At 40.9% G+C, this 24,316-nt stretch overlaps 1 protein-coding gene across 1 annotated transcript in view; it reads left to right on the top strand.

Moving 5' to 3' along the window:
* Positions 1-923: 923 nt before the first annotated feature.
* The window catches only part of DPYS (dihydropyrimidinase), a 32,314-nt gene continuing 8,921 nt past the window's right edge, over positions 924-24,316 (top strand). The window contains exons 1-7 of the mRNA XM_009867443.1: positions 924-1,304; positions 4,128-4,286; positions 7,863-8,042; positions 8,841-9,030; positions 16,481-16,637; positions 18,178-18,319; positions 20,550-20,692. Coding sequence (XP_009865745.1) covers positions 1,041-1,304; positions 4,128-4,286; positions 7,863-8,042; positions 8,841-9,030; positions 16,481-16,637; positions 18,178-18,319; positions 20,550-20,692 — 1,235 coding nt within the window. The 5' untranslated portion in view covers positions 924-1,040. The remainder of the gene's footprint in view (positions 1,305-4,127; positions 4,287-7,862; positions 8,043-8,840; positions 9,031-16,480; positions 16,638-18,177; positions 18,320-20,549; positions 20,693-24,316) is intronic.

Here is a 24,316-nt window from a genome sequence, read left to right as displayed (position 1 = left end):
GGGGCTTGGCTGAGATGGCTGCGATGCTTGGACCACCTCAGCCCTGTGCTCTGCCAGCCCCTCTGCATGGACAGGACTCATAGGCTTCACAGACTCCCTGCTGCGGGCAGCCAGACCACTTCTGTGGGGAGCTCAGGTCACCGTTGGTTTCCTCAAACCCCACTGCAAAGACCTTGGGCCGCCTTTGGGTGTCACAAGCCAATGAAGTGTAAGAATCATAGAACCACAGAACAATTCAGGTTGGAAAAGACCCTTGGGATCATCGAGTCCAACCATTGACCCTACACTACAAGTTCACCCCTAAATCATATCACCCAACACCACATCCAGGCAACACTTAAACACATCCAGGGGTGGTGACTCAGCCACCTCCCTAGGCAGTCTGTTCCAGTGTCTGACCACTCTTTCTGTGAAGAATTTCTTCCTAATGTCCAGCCTAAACCTGCCCTGTTGCAGCTTGCAACCATTCCCCTGGTTCTGTCCCTAATTACCTGTGAGAAGAGACCAGCACCAACCTCTCTACAATGTCCTTTCAAGTAATTGTAGAGCATGATGAGATCCCCCTCAGCCTTCTCTTCGCCAAACTGAAACACGGAATGGTTTGGGTTGGGAGCCGCCTTAAAGATTGTCTAGTTTCAACCCCTTGAAATGGCTTTTTTCAAAACAGCCCTGCAGTTTTCAAAGCCCAGGGTGTACAGGGCAGGGCGAGCTAGAGCAAGTACCATGAAAACTGAGCTGAACATTCCTGAAGACCTGGTCCTACTTTCTTCAGGCTGGAGCAGAAGGGGTTCAAAGCCAACCGTCTCCTATGCGCCGGCTCACTGCACTTGCTGGGTATTGGTGCTCCACTAGGGTGGTAGGTGGAGCTCCTAAGGGCAGAGGGGGCAACTCCTCTGATAACTGTTTAGTGAGGACTGTGTGGTGTGTGTTTAGGGCTATTTGGAGATAACTGCTGCTCTGGGAGACGGGTGGGCAGTGAAATACTCCCAGGCAAGAGCAACATCCTGAGCTGCAGCCTCACTCTCACCTTCTACGCTCCCATGCCGCAGCAGGATACGCAGAGACTTTTGATTAAGGGGGGAAAAGTCGTGAACGATGACGTCTCAGTGGTGGCTGATGTGTACGTGAAAGATGGAGTGGTGCAGCAAGTGGGACTGAACCTAAAACCGGAGCCATCGACTGGACTCGTTGTGCTGGATGCAACTAACAAGCTGGTGATCCCTGGAGGCATCGATACTCATACACACATGCAGTTCCCTTTTATGGGTAGCAGGTCAAAAGATGACTTCTATACAGGAACCAAGGTGGGTGAAAATATGCTTGTCTGTGTGTGCGTCTGGGCTTTCTCTGAAAGGAATGTCTGCTGATTATTCAGTGTTACTTCTGAAAGAGAGAATGGCATGTGAATCAAGCACAGGATTGTTACTGTCAGTTGGCTGAGACGTTATAATAAGGGGTTGGGACGCTCAGGGGTCTGCCTTCAGCCAGTACGTTATTTGGGTCTCTTCAGAGACTTTTCTGGCTGTGGGTGGCAAGTGTTAATAAGAGGCATTAATCCTGGCTGTTGCCACGCAGACTACAACTTGCATGGTACATGTAACAAGCGTCATACTTTTCTGAGCAAAGGTTAACTGAAGCAACAGTTTAACTCCCCAGCGCACCAGTAATCTGATCTGTCTCCTCTGTTAGCACGGAGGAATGCAAGCTTTTTTTGTCATACACTTTGAACCTAAAAAGTGTCTCATTTCTCTCAGTTTTTCACTGGGAGTAGTGTATTTTTTTTCAGGTTTTTAGCTGATCTCATTACATTCCCTGCATTAGTAATATATCAATTACTACTATCTACAATATTATACATCATCTCCATACAGTAAAAATACTTATATAGAGCTCCCTGAAATGTGTATTTTCCAAGAGCTTCACTGTGCAGTCTGAAATCCTTTGCCCATGGAAGGGGTCACATTGCCCTTACTTGGCTTGTCTGTTAGCCAGCATCCTCAGACAGCCTGTTATATCCTGTCCCTCTCTCTCACAGCAGGACTTGGATTTGCCAAAAATCAGAAAGTGATGGTGCATCTCTTCTAAAGAAATTGATTTCACTGAGGAGCATTTTTTCTGTTGTGCAAAATTCTAATCTGCCTCTTTGAAATAGTTGAAATGAGTTCAATTCAACTCATTTTAACAAATGGTGTAGTGCAGTGACCACACAACTATTAAGAACCTTTAAAGTTTGCCATCTCGTTTAGATTGACCCTATTCTTTAGCAGGAAATTTCATTTATTTCATGCCCTATCATGTCATGAGAGTGCAAGTTAGATTGTCTGGCCGGCCAAATTGTGCATTTCCATACTCTTCACAAGGATTTGGCTTTTTTTAATATTGAGCCCAGTGTACTGAAAGAAGGACTACAAATGATCTGTATGCTATCCTTACATTACTGGCATATTTCTTCCAATGAAGATATTTATTCCAACTTAGGACAGATTTGCTAGCATTACTGCTGTTACTTGAATGAAAGTATTTCACACTGGATAGTTCGAAGCACTAGAATTGTTCTTAGTGAACACAGAAGTTATAGCAGCTCATTATAGTAGACTGTAATTATTCTGCAAAACTTGGACAAAAAAAATATTTTGTCCAACACAGCAGATCTTTCCTGCCACACCAAAATGACTGCTGTGTCAAACATAACATGTCTCTCCAAGTCAAACATAAGGTAAGATGTAGAAGGAAAGATAAAACATTGAATTTCCATCTCCAAAACTGATTGCTGGAAAGGGATTATAAATTTGATCATGGGAATTTTTTTTTCCCAAACTAAGGCTCTTCCATAGCTGCCTGGTAGAAATGAGGGAATCTGTTATATGGGCCTAACAATGCTGTGTTTTTCAGATGTCTGTAGACAAATAATATATTTTTAAAAATAATAAAGTTACTGAAATGGCTTCTGCAAGGAGTTTTTGGCTTTTACTCTGCTTTTTGTGCTAAGCGGAGAGAAAAAAATCAAGTCCACAATTTCTATTTTGCTTGTCTCCAGACATCACAAACTGTATTTCCTGTCTGAATGAAGTACAGAACTTAGTTTATATGGTTTACAGATCACAAATATATCACCAGTCCTTTATTTCTCTTGGAGACCGTTGCTATAGAGTACTCAACAACATGTATTTAGAAATTTGACATCACAAGAGAAATCAAACGAATGTGACTTGAAGGCAGATGATGATTTTGTTTGACAGGAGAAAACATGTAAAAGAAACAGCGATGACTGTGATTTTTTCTTAAGACATCTTCTTTTAGACTAATGATCAGATGTCAAGAAGTCAAGTACTCTGGACCTTCTTAACCAAGGTCAAAGTGTGGCAAATGTTCAGAGCTGTTTACTGAAGGCTGTCACCTGACAAATATTTTGACAAGAGAATCAGGGAGACAGAGTTGTACTCCAGCTATGGCAAAATACGCTGCAATGATTAGTTAAGGTTTACTCATTCAGATGAATAAATAAAGGCACAGAATACCTCTCTTTACAAAGAGAGGGGAAAAAGACGTTAGAGGGGGAAAAAGAGTAAAAGTTTTTGGTTAAAAAACAATACTTGATCCTCATAAGATATACAAAGTAAGAGTTTTGTGTGTTAATTTATTTACCTGTATATATTTATATGGAGGATGTAAATACCTCATTGTATTTAAAAACTTGCTATGCAGTTTTACTAAATGATACTCTGTCAGTAATAAAAATAACTTTAAAACACTTTAAAAATCCTTTTAGTGTTAAATAGGAGTTTGAGGGGTTTCACACTGCATTTATAAGCTGAATCTGGTATGGTTTGGCTTTTTTTATAGCATGTGTCCCGTAATACTTTCCTGTCAAACAGCCTTGTTTTTTCAACTACATAGACTCTGAAGAAGCATTTCTCAAGTTGACTGTGGTCTTCTGGGGTTCTTCTTTCTCAGTGATTTCACCTGCGAAAGGAAACTCACTGATGCATAAATGCTGCAGAGTTGTCTCCAAATCTTTCATAAGATGTTTTATATATGTATCAAGATTAATTGCACAGGGAATTGGAGAGGGTGGGAGGAAATCTGGGTTTGCTCTGATTGTTAAATATTAACTTTCTACCTTTCAGGCTGCTATAGCAGGAGGAACCACTATGATCATCGACTTTGCCATCCCTCAGAAAGGCTGTTCTCTTATCGAAGCCTTTGACAAATGGAGAAGCTGGGCAGACCCTAGAGTCTGCTGTGATTATGCGCTGCATGTGGCAGTTACGTGGTGGAGCAACGAGGTAGACACAATGGCTGATTTTCGGTTCTATGAATTGGTACCACACATGCTTTGAATTAGTAGAATCATAGAATCATTCAGGTTGGAAAAGACTCTTGGGATCCAACCATTAACCCTACTCTACAACCATAACGTAAACCATATCCCCCAACGTCACATCTAAATGACCTTTAAACACATCCAGGGATGGTGACTCAACCACCTCCCTGGGCAGCCTATTCCAATGTCTGACTACTCTTTCCGTGAAAAAATTTTTCCTAATGTCCAGTCTAAACCTACCCTCTTGCAGTTTGAAGCCATTCCTTCTTGTTCTTTTGCTAATTACCTGTAAGAAGGGACCAGAGACATCTACAATGTCTTTTCAGGTAGTTGAGAGAATGATGAGGTGACCTCTTAGGCTCGTCTTTTTCAAACTAAACAGGCCCAGCTCCTTCAGTCGCTCTTCACAAGATTTATTCTCCAGACCCTTCACCAGCTTCGTTGCCTTCCTCTGCACTTGCTCCAGCACATTTATATCTCTCTGGTATTGAGGTAACCAAAACTGAACACAATACTCAAGGTGCGGCTTCACCAGTGCCGAATACAGGCGGACAATCCCCTCCCTACTCCTGCTGGTCACACTGTTTCTAACAAAAGCCAGGATGCCATTTGCCTTCTTGGCCACCTGGGCACATTGCTGGCTCATATTCAGCTGCTTGTCTATTAGAACCCCCAGGTCTCTTTCTGCCAGACAGCTTTCCAGCCACACTTCCCCAAGCCTATATCATTCCATGAGGCTGCTGTGGCCCAAGTGCAGGACTTAGTACTTGGCCTTGTTGAAGCTCACACCATTAACACCGACCCATTGATCCAATCTATTCAAGTCTCTCTGTAGAGCCTCCCTATCCTTGTGCATATCAACACTCCCTAATTTGGTGTCATCTGCAAACTTACTGATGATACACTCTATGGCCTTATCAAGATCATCAATAAAGATGTTAACAGAAATGGTCTCAACACTGAGCCCTGAGGAAGATCACTTGTGACCAGCTGCCAGCTGGATTTAACTCCATTGACCACCACTCTTTGGGCTTGTCCATCCAGCCAATGCTTTATGCAGCAGAAAACATGCTCATCCAAGCCATTAGCAGCCAGTTTTTCAAGGAGAATTCAGTGAAGAACAGTGTCAAAGGCTTTTCAAAAGTCTAGGTAGACAATATCCACAGCCTTTTCCTCGTCCAATCTTGTCATAGAAGAAGATCAGGTTGGTCAGGCAGGACCTGCCTTTCATAAAACCAAGCTGACTGGGCCTGATCCCCTAGTTGTCCTTTATATGGCATGTCATGGCACTCATGATGATCTGCTCCATGACCTTCCCTGGTACCAAGGTCTGAGAAGGTCTATAGACTGGCAGGTCAGTAGTTTCCTGGATCCTTTTTTCTGCCTTTCTTGTAGATGGGTGTTACATTTGCTACCTTCCAGTCCATTGAGACCTCCCCAGTTAGCCAGGACTTCAGGTAAATAATGGAAAGTGGCTTGCCAACTCTTTCAGCAGTGCTCAAATGCTAAATATAGCTTCCTGGCAGAGTAATAGTGTGTAAAAACTACATTTGAAATAGTCCACCCCCTTCTGGAAGTACATGTATTTGCAAAAAAATAAAGTCTGCAGATAGCCTTTATCTATGGATAATACTGAACAAAACTAAAGGAAAAGGAAGCAGTTGTGAAAGAACAAACAAGGCAAGCCATAAAGGGCAGAGGTGTTTGCATAAATTTTGCCTTTTGTTACTTAAACATTTGATAATCTGTGTTTCTGTTGAGTCTTGATGTTTTATTTGTGATTTTTTGTGTTGGTTATTTTTTCCAAATAAGGGTATACATGAAAAATACGGTACTTAACAGTATTTGTAAAAGAAGAGGTCTGTTCCTGAGTGACTGCAGTAATATCTCATTAAAGTAAAGCATGTCTGAAACCAGTGATTGAATGTGAGATTATCTAGAAAAACCTTTTTTTGGAATTTACATATAAGAGAGTTGTTGTTGTGTGAATGATTGCTGATAGCTTGAAAGCCTTACTGAATAGATTAACTTTCCAGGTGATTGACACCTGTCTGACCCATGTTTTACAAGACCACTTTAGATCCTCAGAGAACACGCATCAGTAAAAAAAATAAAGTAAATTCAATTTTTAAATATGTCTACAACCTGCTCTAGTTGGAGGTGTCCCAGCTCGTGGTAGGAAGATTGGAACTAGATGATTTTTAAGGTCCCTTCCAACCCAAACCATTCTATGATTCTGTGATAAGTAGACTATGACTTCTAGCTAAAAGCAAAGACTTAAAATGAAATCTCCAGTGAAGTTTGACAAATGTGCATTTGAAATAGCCTTAGTAGAGAACAGTGGAAGTGTACAGAAAACTCTGATAAATCTAGGGTGGTGTAAATCAATGAAATGTTCCAGTTTATGCTAAAAAGTTAACTGTTTTTAAAGGTCAAGACTGAAAGAACTAGAGAAGTCTGACGTTTTGTAAAAGAAGTGGTAAAGACGACTGATATTTCATGCCCTTCTATTTATCTATCATCTCCTCACAATTTAAAGTATTGATTAAAAACATAAATTCTATGCAATGCATCCCGTCAGTCATAGTAATCAGTGAAGAAGAAAATAAATGGCATACCTCTGTATTTGTGCCAGAGTAGGACCTTTTGTCAGGTATTTATTTATTTGATAATTCACCCTCAAGATATGCTCCCATCCCTCCTCTAGATAAATCTAGAAAATTTCCTTGAGCTTTGTATCAGTCTCTCACCTTTCTTGAACAGATTCAACCAGATTATTAGAGAGAAGATGAAAAATAGTGTATTACTTTTTGAAAGGAATTCATCTCATGGAAATTGTAGTAGCATCACAGATACACATCAATTACTGTCACCATAATTTTTCTGGAGAGAGAGGACCAAAGTTAAGTAACGGTCTAGCTAACCAAATGTGCAAGAAACCTTTGAGATAAAATCTACATCTTTCTTTCTTTCTTTAGGACATAATGTTTTGCTTTGGCTTTAGCAGAAGCAGGGAATTGTTTAAGGGAAACAGCAGGCTTACATCTAGAGTTTTAGAGCTGTTTGGTTTGACAACAAAATATTTCAAAAGGCTCTATGTTGTTTATTCAGGACAAAGCTCTAGGAGATAAGATATTTTCTGGTAGCTGAAGCCCATTATGATCCAATTTTTAAAATCAATTTTGCCCACATTTCCATACTGTTGAAGTTGGATTCATTTATTATAATATTGGTCTAGATGTTTTCAACATCAGGAGGTTTATTTGGGATAAATTTCTGCTTCACTGTCTTTTGTAAAAAGCATTCCCTTCCTGCAATTAGCTTGTGTCTCCAGTACCTGCACTGCAGTGATATTGGTTTATATACTTTGAGAATCAATTTGCTACAAGAAGAATCTTCAAATATGTGACTTGGGCTGTTTGGACTGAACATATATTTGACGATGAGTAAATGCTCACCCTTCATACTTACAATTTCTTTCTACAAAATTTTTAACAGGTAAAATATAATATTGCTGTTTTTTGAACCTGTCCTCCAGGTGAAGGAAGAAATGAGAAGTCTTGTTCGAAACAAAGGCGTCAACTCCTTCAAGATGTTTATGGCCTATAAAGATTTATACATGGTCAATGATGAGGAGTTATATGCAGCCTTTTCCTGCTGCAAGGAACTTGGAGCAGTTGCTCAAGTCCATGCGGAAAATGGGGAGTTAATTGCACAGGTAGGCATTTGACATTTTTTCCATCAAAGTTAGGACTATAAATGGTCCTGTTACCTAAGCACCTTAACAGATGTGTTAGTAGCATCATTGTATGGTATCTCCAAACACAGTCAACGCGTCTAACAGGAGCAAATCCAGAAGTACAGGGAAAGCTTCACTAATGGCGCAGAAGTCTCAATGTTCCTCTCTGTGTAGTTAGCCTCACTTCACACTTGCCACTGTCACCTTAGTGCTGTGAGGAGGCGCTGGCAGTATAACTACACTGATGTATTTGTGTTTCTTCAACTATTGTAGTCAATAGTGCTTTGATTCTGGCCCGGCTCCCGTAATGGAAATGAATGCGTTGCTAAGTAATCTCAAATCAGCAAAACATAAGTCCCTGGAATATAGCAGGGACAAAATCTTATGCCTCTTAAAACTTTGGAGCCTCATTCCGAGGCTCTGTATGTGTATCTTGGTGCTTAGTAAGGATCTTTCCTCTTTTTTTTGGCTGCAGTCATTTAAAAATACATATTGATAGATAGTAGGATTTTCAAAAGCAGTGATTTATCCCTGCAAGCCAGCAGAGTGTATTCTCCAAAGTCACTTGGATATTCTGATACATTTGTTTATTGAGACGTATATTGGAATACAGGTAACACAGTAATAACTTCTTCTGAAAAAAATCATAATTGCCTTATGTTTTTTTTTCCTCAAACTAGTTGCCGTGACTGGTTTAGAGTCCATTTGGCTGGCAGCATGCTCATGACACCGTGGTCACACTTTAACTGACTCTTACATGTTTTGTGTGGTGTTCAGGGTGCAAAGAAGATGCTGGCAATGGGAATAACTGGCCCTGAGGGGCATGAGCTATGTCGTCCTGAAGAAGTGGAAGCTGAAGCTACGCAAAGAGCAATTACCATAGCAAATGCTGTAAACTGCCCCCTTTTCGTAGTCCATGTAATGAGTAAATCTTCAGCAAAGGTGATAAGTAATGCACGAAGAGAAGGTAAATGTCCTAATTATTTTATGCTTGGGCAATGGCACTAGGGGAAGGGTCACAGAAAACCAAACATAGCATCAGTGTCCTACTTGTCCTGCGTGCCATAACCATCAGAATATCGGTAAATTTCTTGTAGTGGGATGTATAAACTGTGTGTGTGTTGTGGGGCCCAAGGGGACTACGCAATGTGAAAGAACAGCAACTGAGATTTCCCTTTCTCCACAGAGCAAATTTTTTTGTCCTTTATCCTGTATCTCCAAGGTCAAAGCAATGTCCAGGACTACATTATCATAGAATATCATAGAATGGCCTAGTGTGGAAGAGACCTTAGAGATCATTTAATCCAACCTCCCCATCATGGGCAGGGACGCCTCTCAACTAGATCAGGCAACACATGGGGACTGAATGGGGATCGAACCTGCGACCTTGGTGTTATCAGCACCAAGCTCTAACCGAGTGAGCTAACCAGCCCCCTAACATTATTGCATTAGAAATAACGTGACCAGTCCAAGGCAACATATGCTCTGCTATTGCCCTCCCTTGAGTTACAGCCTGCAAGCCTTTACCAGCTATTTAGATGAGAAACTCTAACACAGAGAACACACCATGTTTTCACAGACAATGCTGTGACGTGACCATGACTCCTATTCACTGAGCACTTAGAAATCATGGTAATGATGACAGTGTGTGAAAGCCTCATTTCCCTCCAGTGAACTGTTTCTCAGGTCATACACTTCAGGGTTCATAAATAGTTCTGGTCAGTCAAGAGAGCCTGACCCTCTTGACCATCTGTTGGGCAAGCTAGAAGCAGCCTGGAAGCTTCAGGACATTTTACCTCCTCATCTATAGTTTCATTCAGAGCAGCCTGTGGAACCACAGCGCTGTGAGGAGACATTACAGGGATGGTAGGAGCAGGACAGAAGCTTGTGATTTGGAGGGCCTAGAACTTTATGCAATATCTGTCCGTGTTATCTTTTGACATCTCAGCTTGTGTTCATCTGACTTAACATGAATTTCATACAGACCTCAGTTTCCTTATTGCTTGATTTTAGATAATGCTTACACAGGGGGCATATATCATTAATATCAAAATGCAGAGTGTGGGAGCTTGACAAAAGTGCTGTCAAAACCTGCATGGTCTTGTTGTGCTAATATAGATGGATATGTTTATGTGGAATATGTATTTATGATGACTTCTAGTTAGACTTATCAGTAATTCAAGTTTATAGAAGAATCTACCAGAATATTTTTTACTAGCATGTTTTGATACTGTGCTATATTAGATTCCTCCACTAGATGACAGTGCTGCTGGCAATGTGGATTTTATCCATCAGTGTACTATTATTTCTAACGTGGTGTCAACGTTAACTGAAAGAAGCTGTAACAACAGTTGAAATACCAAGATTAAAAATGAAATACTGGCTGTGTTATCTTAAAAGAGCTAAGACAAGAGGTGGCATTTTTTAACACATGATTCAAGTAAAGAATTCCATGCTGATAGTAAATACTGTAAAATATTGTTAGGCATGTGTTGTAAGAATAGTCTGCCGTGCAAGTTTGATAACTACCTTGATATACATATAATTCTTTGATGTTTAAGAAGAAGAAATCGGTACAGTTCATGCTTATTCTGGTGCAAACTGGATTTTTTAGCTTTCTGAGTTGATGCAGTCAGAATCATCAATGCTTCTCTTTGTGCACAACAACATATAACATTGTTCCGTAATTGACATCTGTTTGCACAGAAGTGTACTGTTTCGGAAACAGAAATCTAAGACTGATTCAGAAAAACAGCTAGTATTCCATAAAGATTGTTACAACAATTATGGTTTTTAATGAGACTGATCTGTATAAATTCTGGCACTAAGAAGTTCACTGTTGTTAGCTTCAGTTAAAGTTATTTTCCATTCTTCAGTTAAAAGTGGTAGTACAAAATGTGTTCCATACAAAAATTAAATAAATAAATTTCCAAAGTATTGTATGAATGATGTAAGTAAACCTCCAATATTTTGCTGAAAAGATATTCAACCTGGAAAGGTTGAAATCACTCTAAGATGAAAGTTGTGTAAACTCTTATATACTAGGACACTCTCATGCTTTTGAAATATTCAGTCTAATGTGGTTTATTCATCTTTTCAATATTATTTCATAGAATCGTAGAATCATAAAATGTCTTAGGTTGGAAAGGACCTTAGAGATCATCTAATCCAACCTCCCTACCGTGGGCAGGGATGCCCTTAGCTAGACGAGGTTGCTCAAGGTCTCATCCAACCTGGCCTTGAACATCTCCAGGGAGGGGCTATCCATGGCCTCTCTGGGCAATTTATTCCAGCGTCTTGCCAGCCTCGTGCTGAAGAATTTCTTCCTAAGATCCAGTCTAAACCTATTCTCCTTCAATTTAAATCCATTTCCCCTTGTCCCATCACTGGACACTCTTGTAAAAAGTCCCTCTCCAGCCTTCCTGTAGGTCCCTTTCAGGTGTTGGAAGGCAGTTATAAAGTCCCTGCGGAGTCTTCTCTTCTCCAGGCTAAACAATCCCAGCTCCTTCAGCCTGTCCTTGTAGCAGAGGTGCTCTAGCCCCTGGGTCATCTTTATGGCTCTCCTCTGAACTCATTTCAACACATCCATATCCCTCTTGTGATGGAGACACCAGACCTGGGTGTGGTATTTGAGACGGGATCTCACAAGAGCAGAGTAAAGAGGGAGAATCACCTCTCTTGATCTGCTGGCCACACTCCTCTTGATGCATCCCAGGACAAGATTGGCCTTGTGGGCTGCATGAGCGCACTGCCGGCTCCTGTTGAGCTTCTTGTCTACTGACACCCCCAAATACTTCTCTTCAGGGCTACTCTCAACCCACTCTGTACCCAGTTTATATCTGTGTCTGGGATTGGCCCAACCGGGGTGCAGGACCTTGTACTTTGACTTGTTGAAGCTCATGCAGTTTGCACTGGCCCATTTCTCAAGCCTGTCAAGGTCCCTCTGGATGGCATCTCTTACCTCAAGTGAGTCCGTGGCACCACACAGCTTGATATTGTCGGCAGACTTGCTGAGGGTGCACTCGACGCCATTGTCCATGTCACTGACAAAGATGCTGAACAGCACTGGACCCAGAACAGATCCCTGAGGAACTGTACTTGTCACTGATCTACTCCACTTGTCATTGGTCTCCATCTCTTGATACTAACTTCCTGCTATTTACAGTTGTGATTTTTTTCATGTTCCTTTCCAAGCACTTAGCATGAAGCACAGTATGTGGTTGCATATTCATCCCTGCCCATGTTGGAGGAATATTTATATCCCTTCCATCACTGACCTCAGGAGGAGAGAGACTTATCTTCATTGAGAACAATCTATTTTCTGGGTGACAGCATGACACCAGAATTGAAATATTGCTGCTTAAGTTCTGTGGGATGATGATTTTCCTAGTCAAAAATGTCAGAGCCCAACTCTTCTTTGTCCCTCATTTAGCCATACAAGATGAAAAATAATTTTCTAGTTAGAGACCAAAGGCCTAATACAGTTTGCTGAAGACAGTAGGCATTATTCTGCTGTCTTCAGTGAGCCATGGCTCAGATCTAAAAGGCTAAAATCAATCATACAGTCTGTAAAGGGATACACTTGTTCTTACACTAGAATTGGCAAACTTTAAGAGGATCACATGAGTGACCACCTTTCCTTCTCCCCTCCATACCAAAGTCCACTGTCTATGTCTGCTTTGATCTCTAGGAACACCACTCATGGAAGGAAATCTCCAGGTTGCAGCAGCTTATTTTTCATATACATTGATAACAACTACAGTGATGCTGAATGTTCAACAGGATATCCAAGTTTTCTATGTTGTGACAATGTTGGAGAGGAATAAGTTAGTTCATGCCCTCATCCTGTTCTTTTTTTGGGCCCTATCAGCCTGTTTGCCAAAAGCAATGGTTCACCAGTTGCCCACTAGAGAGGGTCAAAACCAGCACCTCTCTGTGAGAACTGCTCTTGCTTGTCTCAGTGGGCAGTTTCTTCATCCCTGTGCAAAACACAGTCTTGAATCTTGCTAGAATAGGTAGAACTGTCTGCTTCCACCAAAGGGCAGTGTGATATCTCCGTGTGCATGACTGTCTCATTTCCTTGAGTGGGAAGAAAGAGGATCCTCTTCCTGCTATTGTGTGAATTCTTCCCTACAATGAGAAGAAAAGGCTGTAGAGCACTGGTACCAGGCAGTGCAACCCTTGCTTACTATAGGGGGTTGGACGAGATGACCTTTAAAGGTCCCTTCCAACCCAACGCATTCTATGATTCTGTGATTGATTCTGTGATTCTGTGTGAACTTAGTTACCTGGGTAAAACTAATGCAGGCCTGTCACCTATTCCTTTGGCCAATTAATGCCTATGGGGAAGCAAGGCTAGTAAAAAGGGATTTAGGGATATATGATTTATACTGCCTCCCACTTAAAAATACTTTCATTCTAAATACTTCATACTAAAGGCTAGAGATCATGTCTCTTTGCCCATTTAACTATTATGGCTAAGGAAACAAGACTTTCTAGTGCAGATCAGAACTGGAAAGCAGAATCTTCCTAAAAATTCAAAAACATTTCTCCCTTTAAAACCAGTGCATGCAAATATATGGTCAGATGAGAAGCAGCTTACTTAGACTTATAAAGTTGGTCCCTCCTACCATCAGCCATGGGTTAGGTCTGCTCACAGTAAAAGGAAAGGCATGTCCATAGCTGTGGATATACACACTCTCAAGATGAATCTGAGCACAGGAGTGCAACTAAAAATGCCAACTTTTCAGCTGGTTCATGCAGAACAGCTCAGGTCCAGACTCTAGATAGCCCAAATGATCCAATGCTGTGCCTGCTTCAATAAACCCTGCCTTGCAATTTTACCTCTTTCGGATCATACCTGGTCAGGGAGTATCTTTGCCCTGTATGACCTAATCTTCAGTGCTTCTGAAACTTGAACTAAAATAAGCACACGATTTTTCAAGCATGTAAATATTTGTTGATGTCTTTCAAGATTTTAACTCTTTTTGAGTTCTGATGGGTAGTAAAATAAATAGCAATTGTGTGTTATTCTTTCTTATAATTTATGTGAAAATAGCTTTTGCCAGTCAGTTAGGACATCTGAGGAAGAAGTCACCAAATCCACAGCTATTTCCCAGCAGCTCAGAGGTGTCAGAAAGACCAAACACTTTCTGCTTATTGTTTTTATTGAATGCAGGAAAACATAACAAATGGAAAGACCTGATTTATTACCACATTACTCCACTTTCATGCCTATAAGCAGAAGCCAACAGAGCCTGGAGAACCTTAACACAGAAATTCCTTGTTGCCAATTGAGCTAAACAAGCTTTAATGCAGAGTTACTTTATTATTTGTATTAAAGCAGAATCTTGATATTACTGTACCCTTCAGTCTGGCTACTTATGGTCCAAATGCAATGCAAGAAAATGCACAGTCAGCAGATGTGTCCAGATGTAGTTAGTTGAAGCTGCGGGGTTCAATCTCAGAATCACTTGAGAGAATGGCTTGTACTCCTTCCCGCTCATGGGAACAGGGGGAGCTGCTCAGGTCAGTTTCTGACTGCAGAAATACTGTCATCAGCTCTGATACATGAGTTAGAATCAATTCAGCTTATACAACTGTGAGCTTGGACACATCTTTTTTATGTGGTCAAACTGAGATAAGAAAATTATTTATGGAAGCTAAACATTTACTCCTTTCCTACCATTTTAGATTTTATTGTTTTTAGCTATGTCCTAATGATTCATACTTCAGGTTTACTTTGGATGGAAGTTTCTTCAGCTTGTTTACTTTCTTTAGCTTGGTATACGAAAGACAAATACCCCACCCTACATCCCCTTCCTCCGCCAGCTGCTGAAAAATCTGTCAAAAGCCTAATAGGTAGATATATGAGATATTGATTATGTATGCGGGACTTTTTCTGTATGTATCTAGGTCTTTGGCCTCCTGCCCTCAAGTGCTGTGTTTGGAGTTGTTCAGGGAAGGCCTGAAAATTCTAAGATCGCCCTGTCTCCTGTAGCGGCTCTGAATTAGGAAAACACTAATCTGATTCAAACCTCCTCACTCACTGAGTCGTTGTGTTACTTCCATGGATGGCATCATATTCAGTGCCTAAAGTTTTGGAAATGAGATAAAAAATCCCAGTAAATAACTACTTAGGTCATAATTTCAAGTCCAAAAAATGGTGATGGTCTTCCTCCGAGCCAAAGTGTAAATCTGTAATATATGTAGATGAGTGGGACTGGGAGCTTAAGCCAAAGTGTCAATATAAGACAAGCATGTTCAGCATGTCAGATCATGCTGAGTAGTTACAGTAAATTGATAATGCCAACAGGGAGTCTTTAGGTCATTGAAGAAATTATGCTATATAGTACTTGGAGTAAATATACAGTACAGTAATGTCAGAGCAGGTCTTGAAACCTTGTAGAATTAGCTGTAGAACTATGGGTTTAAAATTATATTAGCCAAATCTAGCAGAGAAGATTTAAAGAATACTCACAGTCTGTAGGGAGCAGGGGAGGGAGAAAGCTCTTGCTGGGATCCACCAGCTTCTACCTTTAATGATCCCCAAGCAGCCAATGAGTGGGTGTGTGACATCCCAGCTCGCTCTGGTTCTCTGGCGACTGTGTCGGACAGGGACATTACCACCTGTCACCTACGGAACTGCAAAGAGATTGGAGCACCTCCTCAGGGAGTGAAACATCTTGTTTAATCTCCCATCTTGCTCTGATGGGTTTCAAACTCGTGTTTCCTAGGAGGAAAAAATAGTTCAAATATGGTAGCTCTATCCAAAGGCTAACAGCTGGTCTGGGTTGGAGTTCTCTTCTATGAATATTGTGCAGCAAATAATTAAAATTTGGGAGATAACTTTTAAAATTAAATTATTTATAGTTTTCTATTTGGGAAATGCTTCTTCGCTCTTCAAATTTATGTCTGCTGCCCTATTGTTCCTCCTGGAGCAATTCTACCCTGACAGTTAAACATATCACCTTGCAAAGTCTGTATGCTGTGTATCTTAATTTGCATTGTTACATAGTCAGTAGTTTCAGAGCATCAGACAAGTGCTACCAAGAAATATATGGATCTTGAACATAATTAATGCAACTGAGAATTGTGTTCACTTTGAAATCTCAATCATGTGCCTAGTAAACAATGTGTAAAAACCATTATAGTATATCTGACAACAATTTAATTAAAAAACTTGCCCAAGCAATGTTCTTATGAGGAAATATATTGGGAGATCACCAGCAGAATATTCAGAACAGAGATGCTGTGTTATGGTTTAGTTTATTATGTACTTACATATGTTGGTGTTTAATTTGAAACACTTACTCAAATTTAAATCCATTGCCACCAAAAAGATCTGGAACAGAGAAAATACAAGATATGTGTTTTTATGTTGTTTGGTGATGATACTGTTGCTGGATATTTTTCAGGAAAGGTGGTTTATGGGGAGCCTATTGCTGCTAGTCTTGGCACTGATGGCACCAACTACTGGAATAAAGACTGGGCTTATGCTGCAGCATATGTCATGGGACCTCCATTGAGACCAGATCCATCTACTCCTGGTTTCCTGATGAACTTACTGGCCAAGTAAGCAGATGAACAAACAGTGACAGCTGATGCCCAAATATACAGCAATTTCTGTCTGGAGAATGTAATAACAGGTTGATGCCCTGGAGATTTTCTAAGTGCAGAATGCTACATTATCAGGAAGGAGAAATGGAAGGTTGAAACCATAGACAAAAATATTTTTTGTTACAGAAATGAGAAAGTGTTCAGATTTTGTTTCTCTGAACTCCTGCGGCCTTCTGTCCCCATTTGATTTCAATCAATAAGCCCTGCCTTGATAATACTGCGGCAAAAATTGAAACATGACCAGGGAGACAGTAAGGCTGTAAATCAATAGGAAATATGTAAAAAAAAGGGGTCACAGCTAGGGGTTCTGTGTTTTGCTGTCAGCTGCCTTTTTCACTTGAAATCTGGATAAAAACTAAGCCTGCTGACTTCTGAAGGTAGTTGTCCATTTCATAGCATCTCCCTTAGAAGGAAGTAAGAACAGACATATCCTTCAGATACTCGTAGTTAATTAAATGTGTGGTTTTCTAGTATTTCATTACCAATAAAGTTTAACTCCACAAAAGGGTTGAATTTGACTGAAGAGTCTGTGCAGGTATGCCTGAACACTGGATGATGGGTGTGCAGATCTGTAGTAATTTCACAGGGCATGTGGAGTGACATAGCCTAAAAATGCCCTGAGGATGGAACCAAGTCCCTTGCTCTGGGCAAAGTGGGACAGTCATAGAATCATGGAATGGTTTAGGTTGGAAGGGGCCTTAAAGATCATCTAGTTCCAATTGGCCTGCCATGGGCAGGAACCCCTCCCACTAGATCAGATTGCTCAAAGTTGCCTTGAACACATCAAGTGAGAGAGCTTCCACAGCTTGTCTGACCAACCTGTTCCAGTGTTTCATCACCCTCACAGTAAAGAATTTCTTCATAATATCTACTCTAAACTTACTCTCAGTTTGAAACCATTACTCCTGTCCTATTACTGCACTCCCTGATAAAGAGTCCCTCTGCATCTTTCCTGTAGGCCCCCTTCATATACTGGAAGGCCACTATAAGGTCTCACCCAAGGCTTCTCTTCTCCCAGCTGAACAGCCCCAACTCTTACAGCCTGTCCTCATAGAGGAGGTGCTCCAGCCCACTGATCATCTTAGTGGTTCCTTCTCCCTATCTGCTTGAGCAGGCCCATGTGCATGTCCTTCTTGTGTTGGGATCCCCAGAGCTGACAATCATACTCCAGGTGGGGTCTCTCTAGAGCAGAAGGGAAGAAAGCAGACTGGGGAGGGAGTCACCCATTTGTGGGACACCTTTGACATATCCAAAGTAAAAGTGTTATTTTTGGTGCCTGCTTTCTGAGGGGCTTCTGTAGATTCAACTATTCACAGGGGAATTAGTTGTTACTGTGGAGCTACTCTTGAATGATGGGACTGAAGACACGCTGGCAGGACATCAGTTTTAACTTGCAGGACACATGATTGGCTCTACTCAGTCTTGCAATAGATTTTTCTGTGTGGCTCTTGTCTGGTACACGCTCTGATTCATAATGAACTTTGTTTCTTTGTAGTGATGACCTCTCCGTGACAGGGACTGACAATTGCACCTTTGACACATGCCAGAAAGCTCTGGGGAAGGATGATTTCACAAAAATCCCTAACGGAGTGAATGGTGTGGAAGACAGGATGTCAGTAGTATGGGAAAAAGGCGTTGTAAGTATATCAATCTCTCAGCAGTTATCTGATAAAGCTCCAGGTTTAAGTGTATTTATCATAGGATAAGTCCTTTGATCAAATACCATAACAGAGTTCTTCCTAACTCTCACTTTATGATCTTGGGAGGTAGGAGAAGATTCTTGGTGCTTAAAATATATCATAGGGAATCATTTCCTTCATTTAGCAGCAAAGGACTACTATTGTTTCAGCAATAGTGCACAGTAAATTTACTCACACCATTTTTTTTTCAACAGATGAAAAGAAAATGTAAAAGGTGCTTACAGTTTTGACTCCGTCAGTTCTGTATTTTTTCCTCTTTGATCTCTCTCAAACATAGCTGTTGAAGGAGCTTCTGCACTAGATGGTGTCTGTCAGTTTGCAGTTTGTGTTTTCAACCAAAGGAATCAAGATAGAGATGATAAATTCTTCTCTAATGTATTGCTCAGTCCTGTGATATGATGAGATGAGCACCTTCAAGTCTCATTGACTTCAGATTCTCAGTGCCAACAGAAGAATGCTTGGTGCTACCCAGGACAATGCCCTTCAGGCTTTAAACAGATATAAATAGGAAAGCTAGTGGCCAGGCCTTTTGGATATGGAGTAGTCTAACCAGGCGGCAGGTGAGGCAGTCTGGCAAAGGATCTGCTGCTTACTGGGTATTACAATTGCTGTGGCTAATACAATATGGTTAAGTTTTAGGGGCTCTAGTTCAACTTTCTAATTAATACTAAGTTCTCTTGCAGTAGTGAAGTCTTGTTAATCGTACATTGTGAATCGTATTTATTGGTTAAAGTGGAGTTACCTACCTCATACATTTGGTAATGATTTGGTTCAGAATCTCTCTTGTTTATTGGGGTTCATCTCCATCTGGCATGGACAAAGCAGGCGTCTGCCTATATTCACCTATGACATAGCTCTAGTAGGATTATTTATGGTATAAATTGGAATATAATATAACTTGTGGTTAGTATGAAAGTGAGGCAGGAATATGTACATCAGTGCTGCTTTTGAGCAGTGTATCCTGTTGGGCAAGGTAATTTTTCAAAACATTCTTCAATCCCTTTTCTCACTTCATAATATTACACAGTTGTGAGGGCTTGTCTGAAGGCTTCCGTCCCTTCCCACACACCATTATTTAGAAGAGCAGTGTTCACCACTTTAATAATGCTCTTCTTCTCAGATGACTGCTCACAGACCACCATACAAACATGTTTTTATGATGCTCTGATTCCTAGACTGACCCATGCACAATATTACTGCTAGTTTAGCTGGCTTTCCGAGCAAACAACAGTCGTGGAGGCTGGGTTAAATTATTTATGTAGCAGTGAACAGTTCCAAGACTCATGTATATCCATTATTATTTGCCATTTTGCTGGTGTGTCACATCAGGAAATTTGCTTTTTATACTACTTGTTCCCAAACATTTAGTGAACAGTACTACCTTCTGTATTATTGCTGAAGAGATTTGCAAATCATAGAATCATCGAATATGTTGAGCTGGAAGGGACCTTTAAAGGTCATATAGTCCAATACCTTCACAGCGAGCAGGGACATCTTTAACTAGATCAGGTTGCTCAGAGACCCATCAAGCCTGAGTTTGAATGTATCCAGAGGTGGAGCCTTCCACCATCCCTCTGAGCAACCCATCCCAGTATTTCACCACCCTCATAGTAAAGAATTTGTTTCTAACATCTAATCTACATCTACCCTGCTCTAGCTTAAAACCATTGCCCCTTGTCCTGTTGCTGCACACCCTTCTAAACAGTCCCACTTTTCCTATATTGCACATTGTGCCTTACCTCTCCTGCATCATCTTCTAGGCTATCCTTAATACTGTCTCCCCATTTTCCAAATCCTAAATACTTGAGATATGTTATGTCTCCCGAGGAAACTGCTGAACAGGACTACAGATTCAATCCAGCTAAAAAATTTGATTTTAATTGACTTGGGACTGTATCCACAGAGCATTTTGCTTTGAAGTTGTCTTTTTTTTTCACTTTGCTGTGGAATAAAGTTATCATATTCAGTGAACGTACATTGCAGTATATGCATCTGAGACAAATAGTTATTCTTCTCTTTTAAACTCTCCAGTATGACATTTGAAAAAAATACTGATGTGATGTTGGCAGCAAGCTGTCACTCATCCTAGCCTTTTCAACAACAGGAACATTTTTTTCATTCCTTATTTTAAAAAGTAATGAGTTTGCTTTTGTGTACTTTTTTTCAGTACAGTGGAAAAATGGATGAAAACAGATTTGTAGCTGTTACCAGCACAAATGCAGCAAAAATCTTTAACCTTTACCCAAAGAAGGGGAAAATTGCTGTGGGTTCTGATGCTGACATTGTGATTTGGGATCCCAAAGCTACAAGGTATGTATGGGTAGTTATTTCCTCCCATCCAATCTCTCTGCAAAAAAAATATCTCAAAGCCTATGTAGAGCAATAAGCCTTTGGGGTGAGGTTATGGTGTTCTCCAACAGCACTTGGAGTGAATTATTTACGGGTTATTTGTCTCCTACAATAGTGTATGTAAGAAGAGATCTTTGATCTCTAGATAGATTTAAAAAATTTCCACTGGATTGCTGAGCAAGTGCAAAAATAACAAGGTCTGTACATTATTCTACCAGTGCTTAGTATCCTAAGAGTAAAATAACTGCTTTAGGATCTTAGAGTAACTCTGCTAAATGCTGGAGTATGTTTAGCTTCCTCCCACTGAAAAGAGCAGGGAGAGGAGCCTGTGTTCTGTCAGGATGACCTATTACAAGCTTGTGTTTTGAACTTACAGCCACTTCAAACACATTCAAAGGCGGTCAGGATGGGTAGTGAAAGTGTGAGGTCTTGCCCTCTTAATGTCTTCTCCCCAGCTGGCAGAGCAAATACAGTGGTAGAGTCAGGAGCGAACTTAGATCTGAAGCTCAAGCTGTGCATGCTTATGCTTTTATCTATGGAGTTTTCTGATTTTCTGGACAGTAAGTCTGCTAGAATAGAGCTTGTCACACCAACCAATGCACAGAAGGTGTGCTGATGTCTCCTGCTTGACTTGATGCCATGCTGCATTTTTGCTAGAAAGGGCATGCCCTTTGTGTGTCTTTCCAGGACCCTCAACTCACACAGTGTACTGTGCATTACAGCTCATTCCTGTCTTCAGGTAGATTCACAGCATCAGCCAGCTCCATACCCAGGTGGCTACAAATATCTCAAGAATTACACACCTTGAGTCTTGCTCTGGTTCTTGTGCCCATCCTGGTCTTTTTTAAACTGCCTGGAAATGGCCTGGCAGCTGGCTGTCACAGAGAAGCTCACCTGAGGAGTTGTCCTTATCAGCTGACTTGTCTATGGACTGTGCCAGTGCATCTCCACTGTTCAGCCGCTGACCAGGTTAGCTTAAATCTGCAGGCACTTTAACAGCCGAGTCTTACACCTGACCACATTCAGCCCTGCACACAGCAGCAGCAGCAGGAGGTCAGGAGGTGTGCCGAGCTGGGATTTTTGTCTTGGTCTCAGTTCTAGTGAGCAGAGTAAGCATACAGCTGCCCTGAAGGCACACATTGGCTCTCCTTGAAATCTCTTCATCAGTGTCATCCAGATAAGTCAATAAATCCATAGAAGAGCAATCACTAACCCTAGATTAACATTGTGGGGTATTGGGCATAATGACAGTATGGCTGGCTTTCATCAAAGTTATACATTGTTTGGTGTTCCTAAAGCTTGAGCTGTTGTAACTCAGATGGCATTAGATTTTCAGCTTTTGTTTCTCTTTTAAAAGAGTTGAAGACTCCTCTCATGGTAGAGAGAAGTTTTGAAACATAACTTTGCAAATCTGAGTTTGGAAGCCAAATGGAGGGGGAAAAAAGCTCTAATTGTAGATTTAACTTACATAAACAAAATTTTCTGGACAAATTACAGAATCACAGAATGTTAGGAGCTGGAAGGGGCCTCAAAAGATCATCTAGTCCAGCCCCCCCGCCAGAGCAGGATCTCCTACAGTAGACTGCGCAGGAACGCATCCAGGCAGGTGTTGAATGACTCCAGAGAAGGAGACTCCACAACCTCCCTGGGAAGCTTGTTCCAGTGCTCTGTCACCCTCACAGTGAAAAAGTTTTTCCTAATATTTTTGCGGAACCTTCTATGTTCCTGCTTGTAGCCATTACCCCTTGTCCTGTCATTGGACGTCACCGAAAAGAGCCTGGCTCCGTCCTCCCGACACTCCCCCTTGACATATTTATAAACACTAATGAAGTCACCCCTCAGCCTCCTCTTCTCCAGTCTTCCATGTTTTGAATTTTTGATAATGCAATTCTCATACATTTCAGTATATTAATGAGTACCAAAACCATGTGGGAGTGGAAAAAAAAATAAATCCATGTTTTAAGCTGCAAAGCTCAGGGATATGGAGGTTACTATTCAGACGTCCCACAAAAAACTGGCAGCACCAGCAAAAGAAGTTTCAGGAATGTCAAGCCTGAAAACATAGAGGCCTGTCCACCGCTGTGTCAGAGAGATTTTCATGCACATTATGCCTTCTGGCATGTTGAGCAAGCATATTTTGAGAAACTAGCAATGAGCTATTTCAGGACTGTGGAGCTATGGACTTGGATTAAAAACAAGACCTGAAGGATTTGTCTCTGAGCTCACTTCTGCTCTGCCTGGGGACAAATGAATCTAGAAGGATAGGAGAGTTCTGACGTTGTTCTCAAGGTGCTTTGTCAGCTCCTGTAATTATTTATCCTTTTGCCTCCGAAACATTCTTTCTTCCTCCCTTCACTCTCTCCTGAGTGCTCTAATTGCCTTTTTGCTCACTACAGCTATGAAGATGCAGTTTTTCTTCAATTATTTTTTGAACATTAAACTGTGTTTTCTTACTGAGCAAGCTAATTTTAAGTTCAGCCAATACTTTTTTCCTTATCTGGTACTGTTCCCACTGTTTATCCCTTTGGCTTGGCTAGGAACAAGCCTCTCTGCAGGTACAATCTTGTGAACTACATGAATAAGTGTAAATAAATCTCACTGATGCTTGTCTATTCATTTCACTACAAATCCTGAAGAGGGCACAAAGAGCCCAGTGAAAAAAAAGGAATCTAGCTAATGGACTTCAGCCATTTAAGATATTACACAAGGTGCAGTCTCATGTGCTTTACTGACTCTGGGGAGTGATTTTCAGTTTCATAATAGGCTTGTTTCTCTTTCTTCTAAGTCCTTCCTCATTTGAGCCCGACATTTTTAATTCTAAGTCCTTTCTCTTTTGAGCATAACATGTTTTCTTGTTTGTAAATCTAAGAGGAAAATGCAGTTTTCCAGTTCTGATTTGATGCTACATTGCTGTAGTCATAAAATGCTGGCTGAGACTAGCCTAAAGAGTTAGGCAATTGCTGAAGGATTGCTGGGAGGAACTGGTATTATCAAAATCTGTCAGAAGAAGTCTATAGGGAAGATTCTGAAGTCGTTCAGAAAGGTAGTGAAGCTCTTCAAAATACAAAAGCTTATATCCCTGCAAAATTGACTGCATTTCCCTTCCCACATCATTCTACAACAGCAATGTGTTGGGCTCTGTCTGGGAATTCAGGATTTTCTCTTTCTGAGTTGCAAAAACCTAATGAATTCAGTGTGACAGCTCTGCAAGCTGGGAGCAATTGCAATTCAGGGTTCAGCTTCTAACACTGTCACTTTAGCTGAGGCTCTCCTACAGGGTCAGCTTCACTGACTGGCCTATTTCTGTAGCATTTTCTGGTAATTTCTGCAGGAAATACGTGAAATGTTATTGAATTTGCTACTGTATTTAAAAGCTTCTAAATGCTAGTTTTAGTGAGTCTTCATGAAAGCAGGCATTATTGGGAGGAACACAATAAATGTATAAATTAGTTAGAAACTGCATTAGAAAAGCTTTGAGTTTTGAGTTCTGCCGTGTTAGGTCTATATCTTAGCTTCCTTACACTCACTGAGAATCCACTAAAGGACACACAAATACCAAAGGGACCTATTGGTTTGTTGCAGTCA

Source organism: Apaloderma vittatum, unplaced genomic scaffold, assembly GCF_000703405.1.
Source record: "Apaloderma vittatum isolate BGI_N311 unplaced genomic scaffold, ASM70340v1 scaffold7914, whole genome shotgun sequence".
NCBI classification, from domain to species: Eukaryota; Metazoa; Chordata; class Aves; order Trogoniformes; family Trogonidae; genus Apaloderma; species Apaloderma vittatum.
The sequence above is the reverse complement of the archived record's forward strand: the minus strand, read 5'-3'. Positions and strand labels throughout refer to the sequence as shown.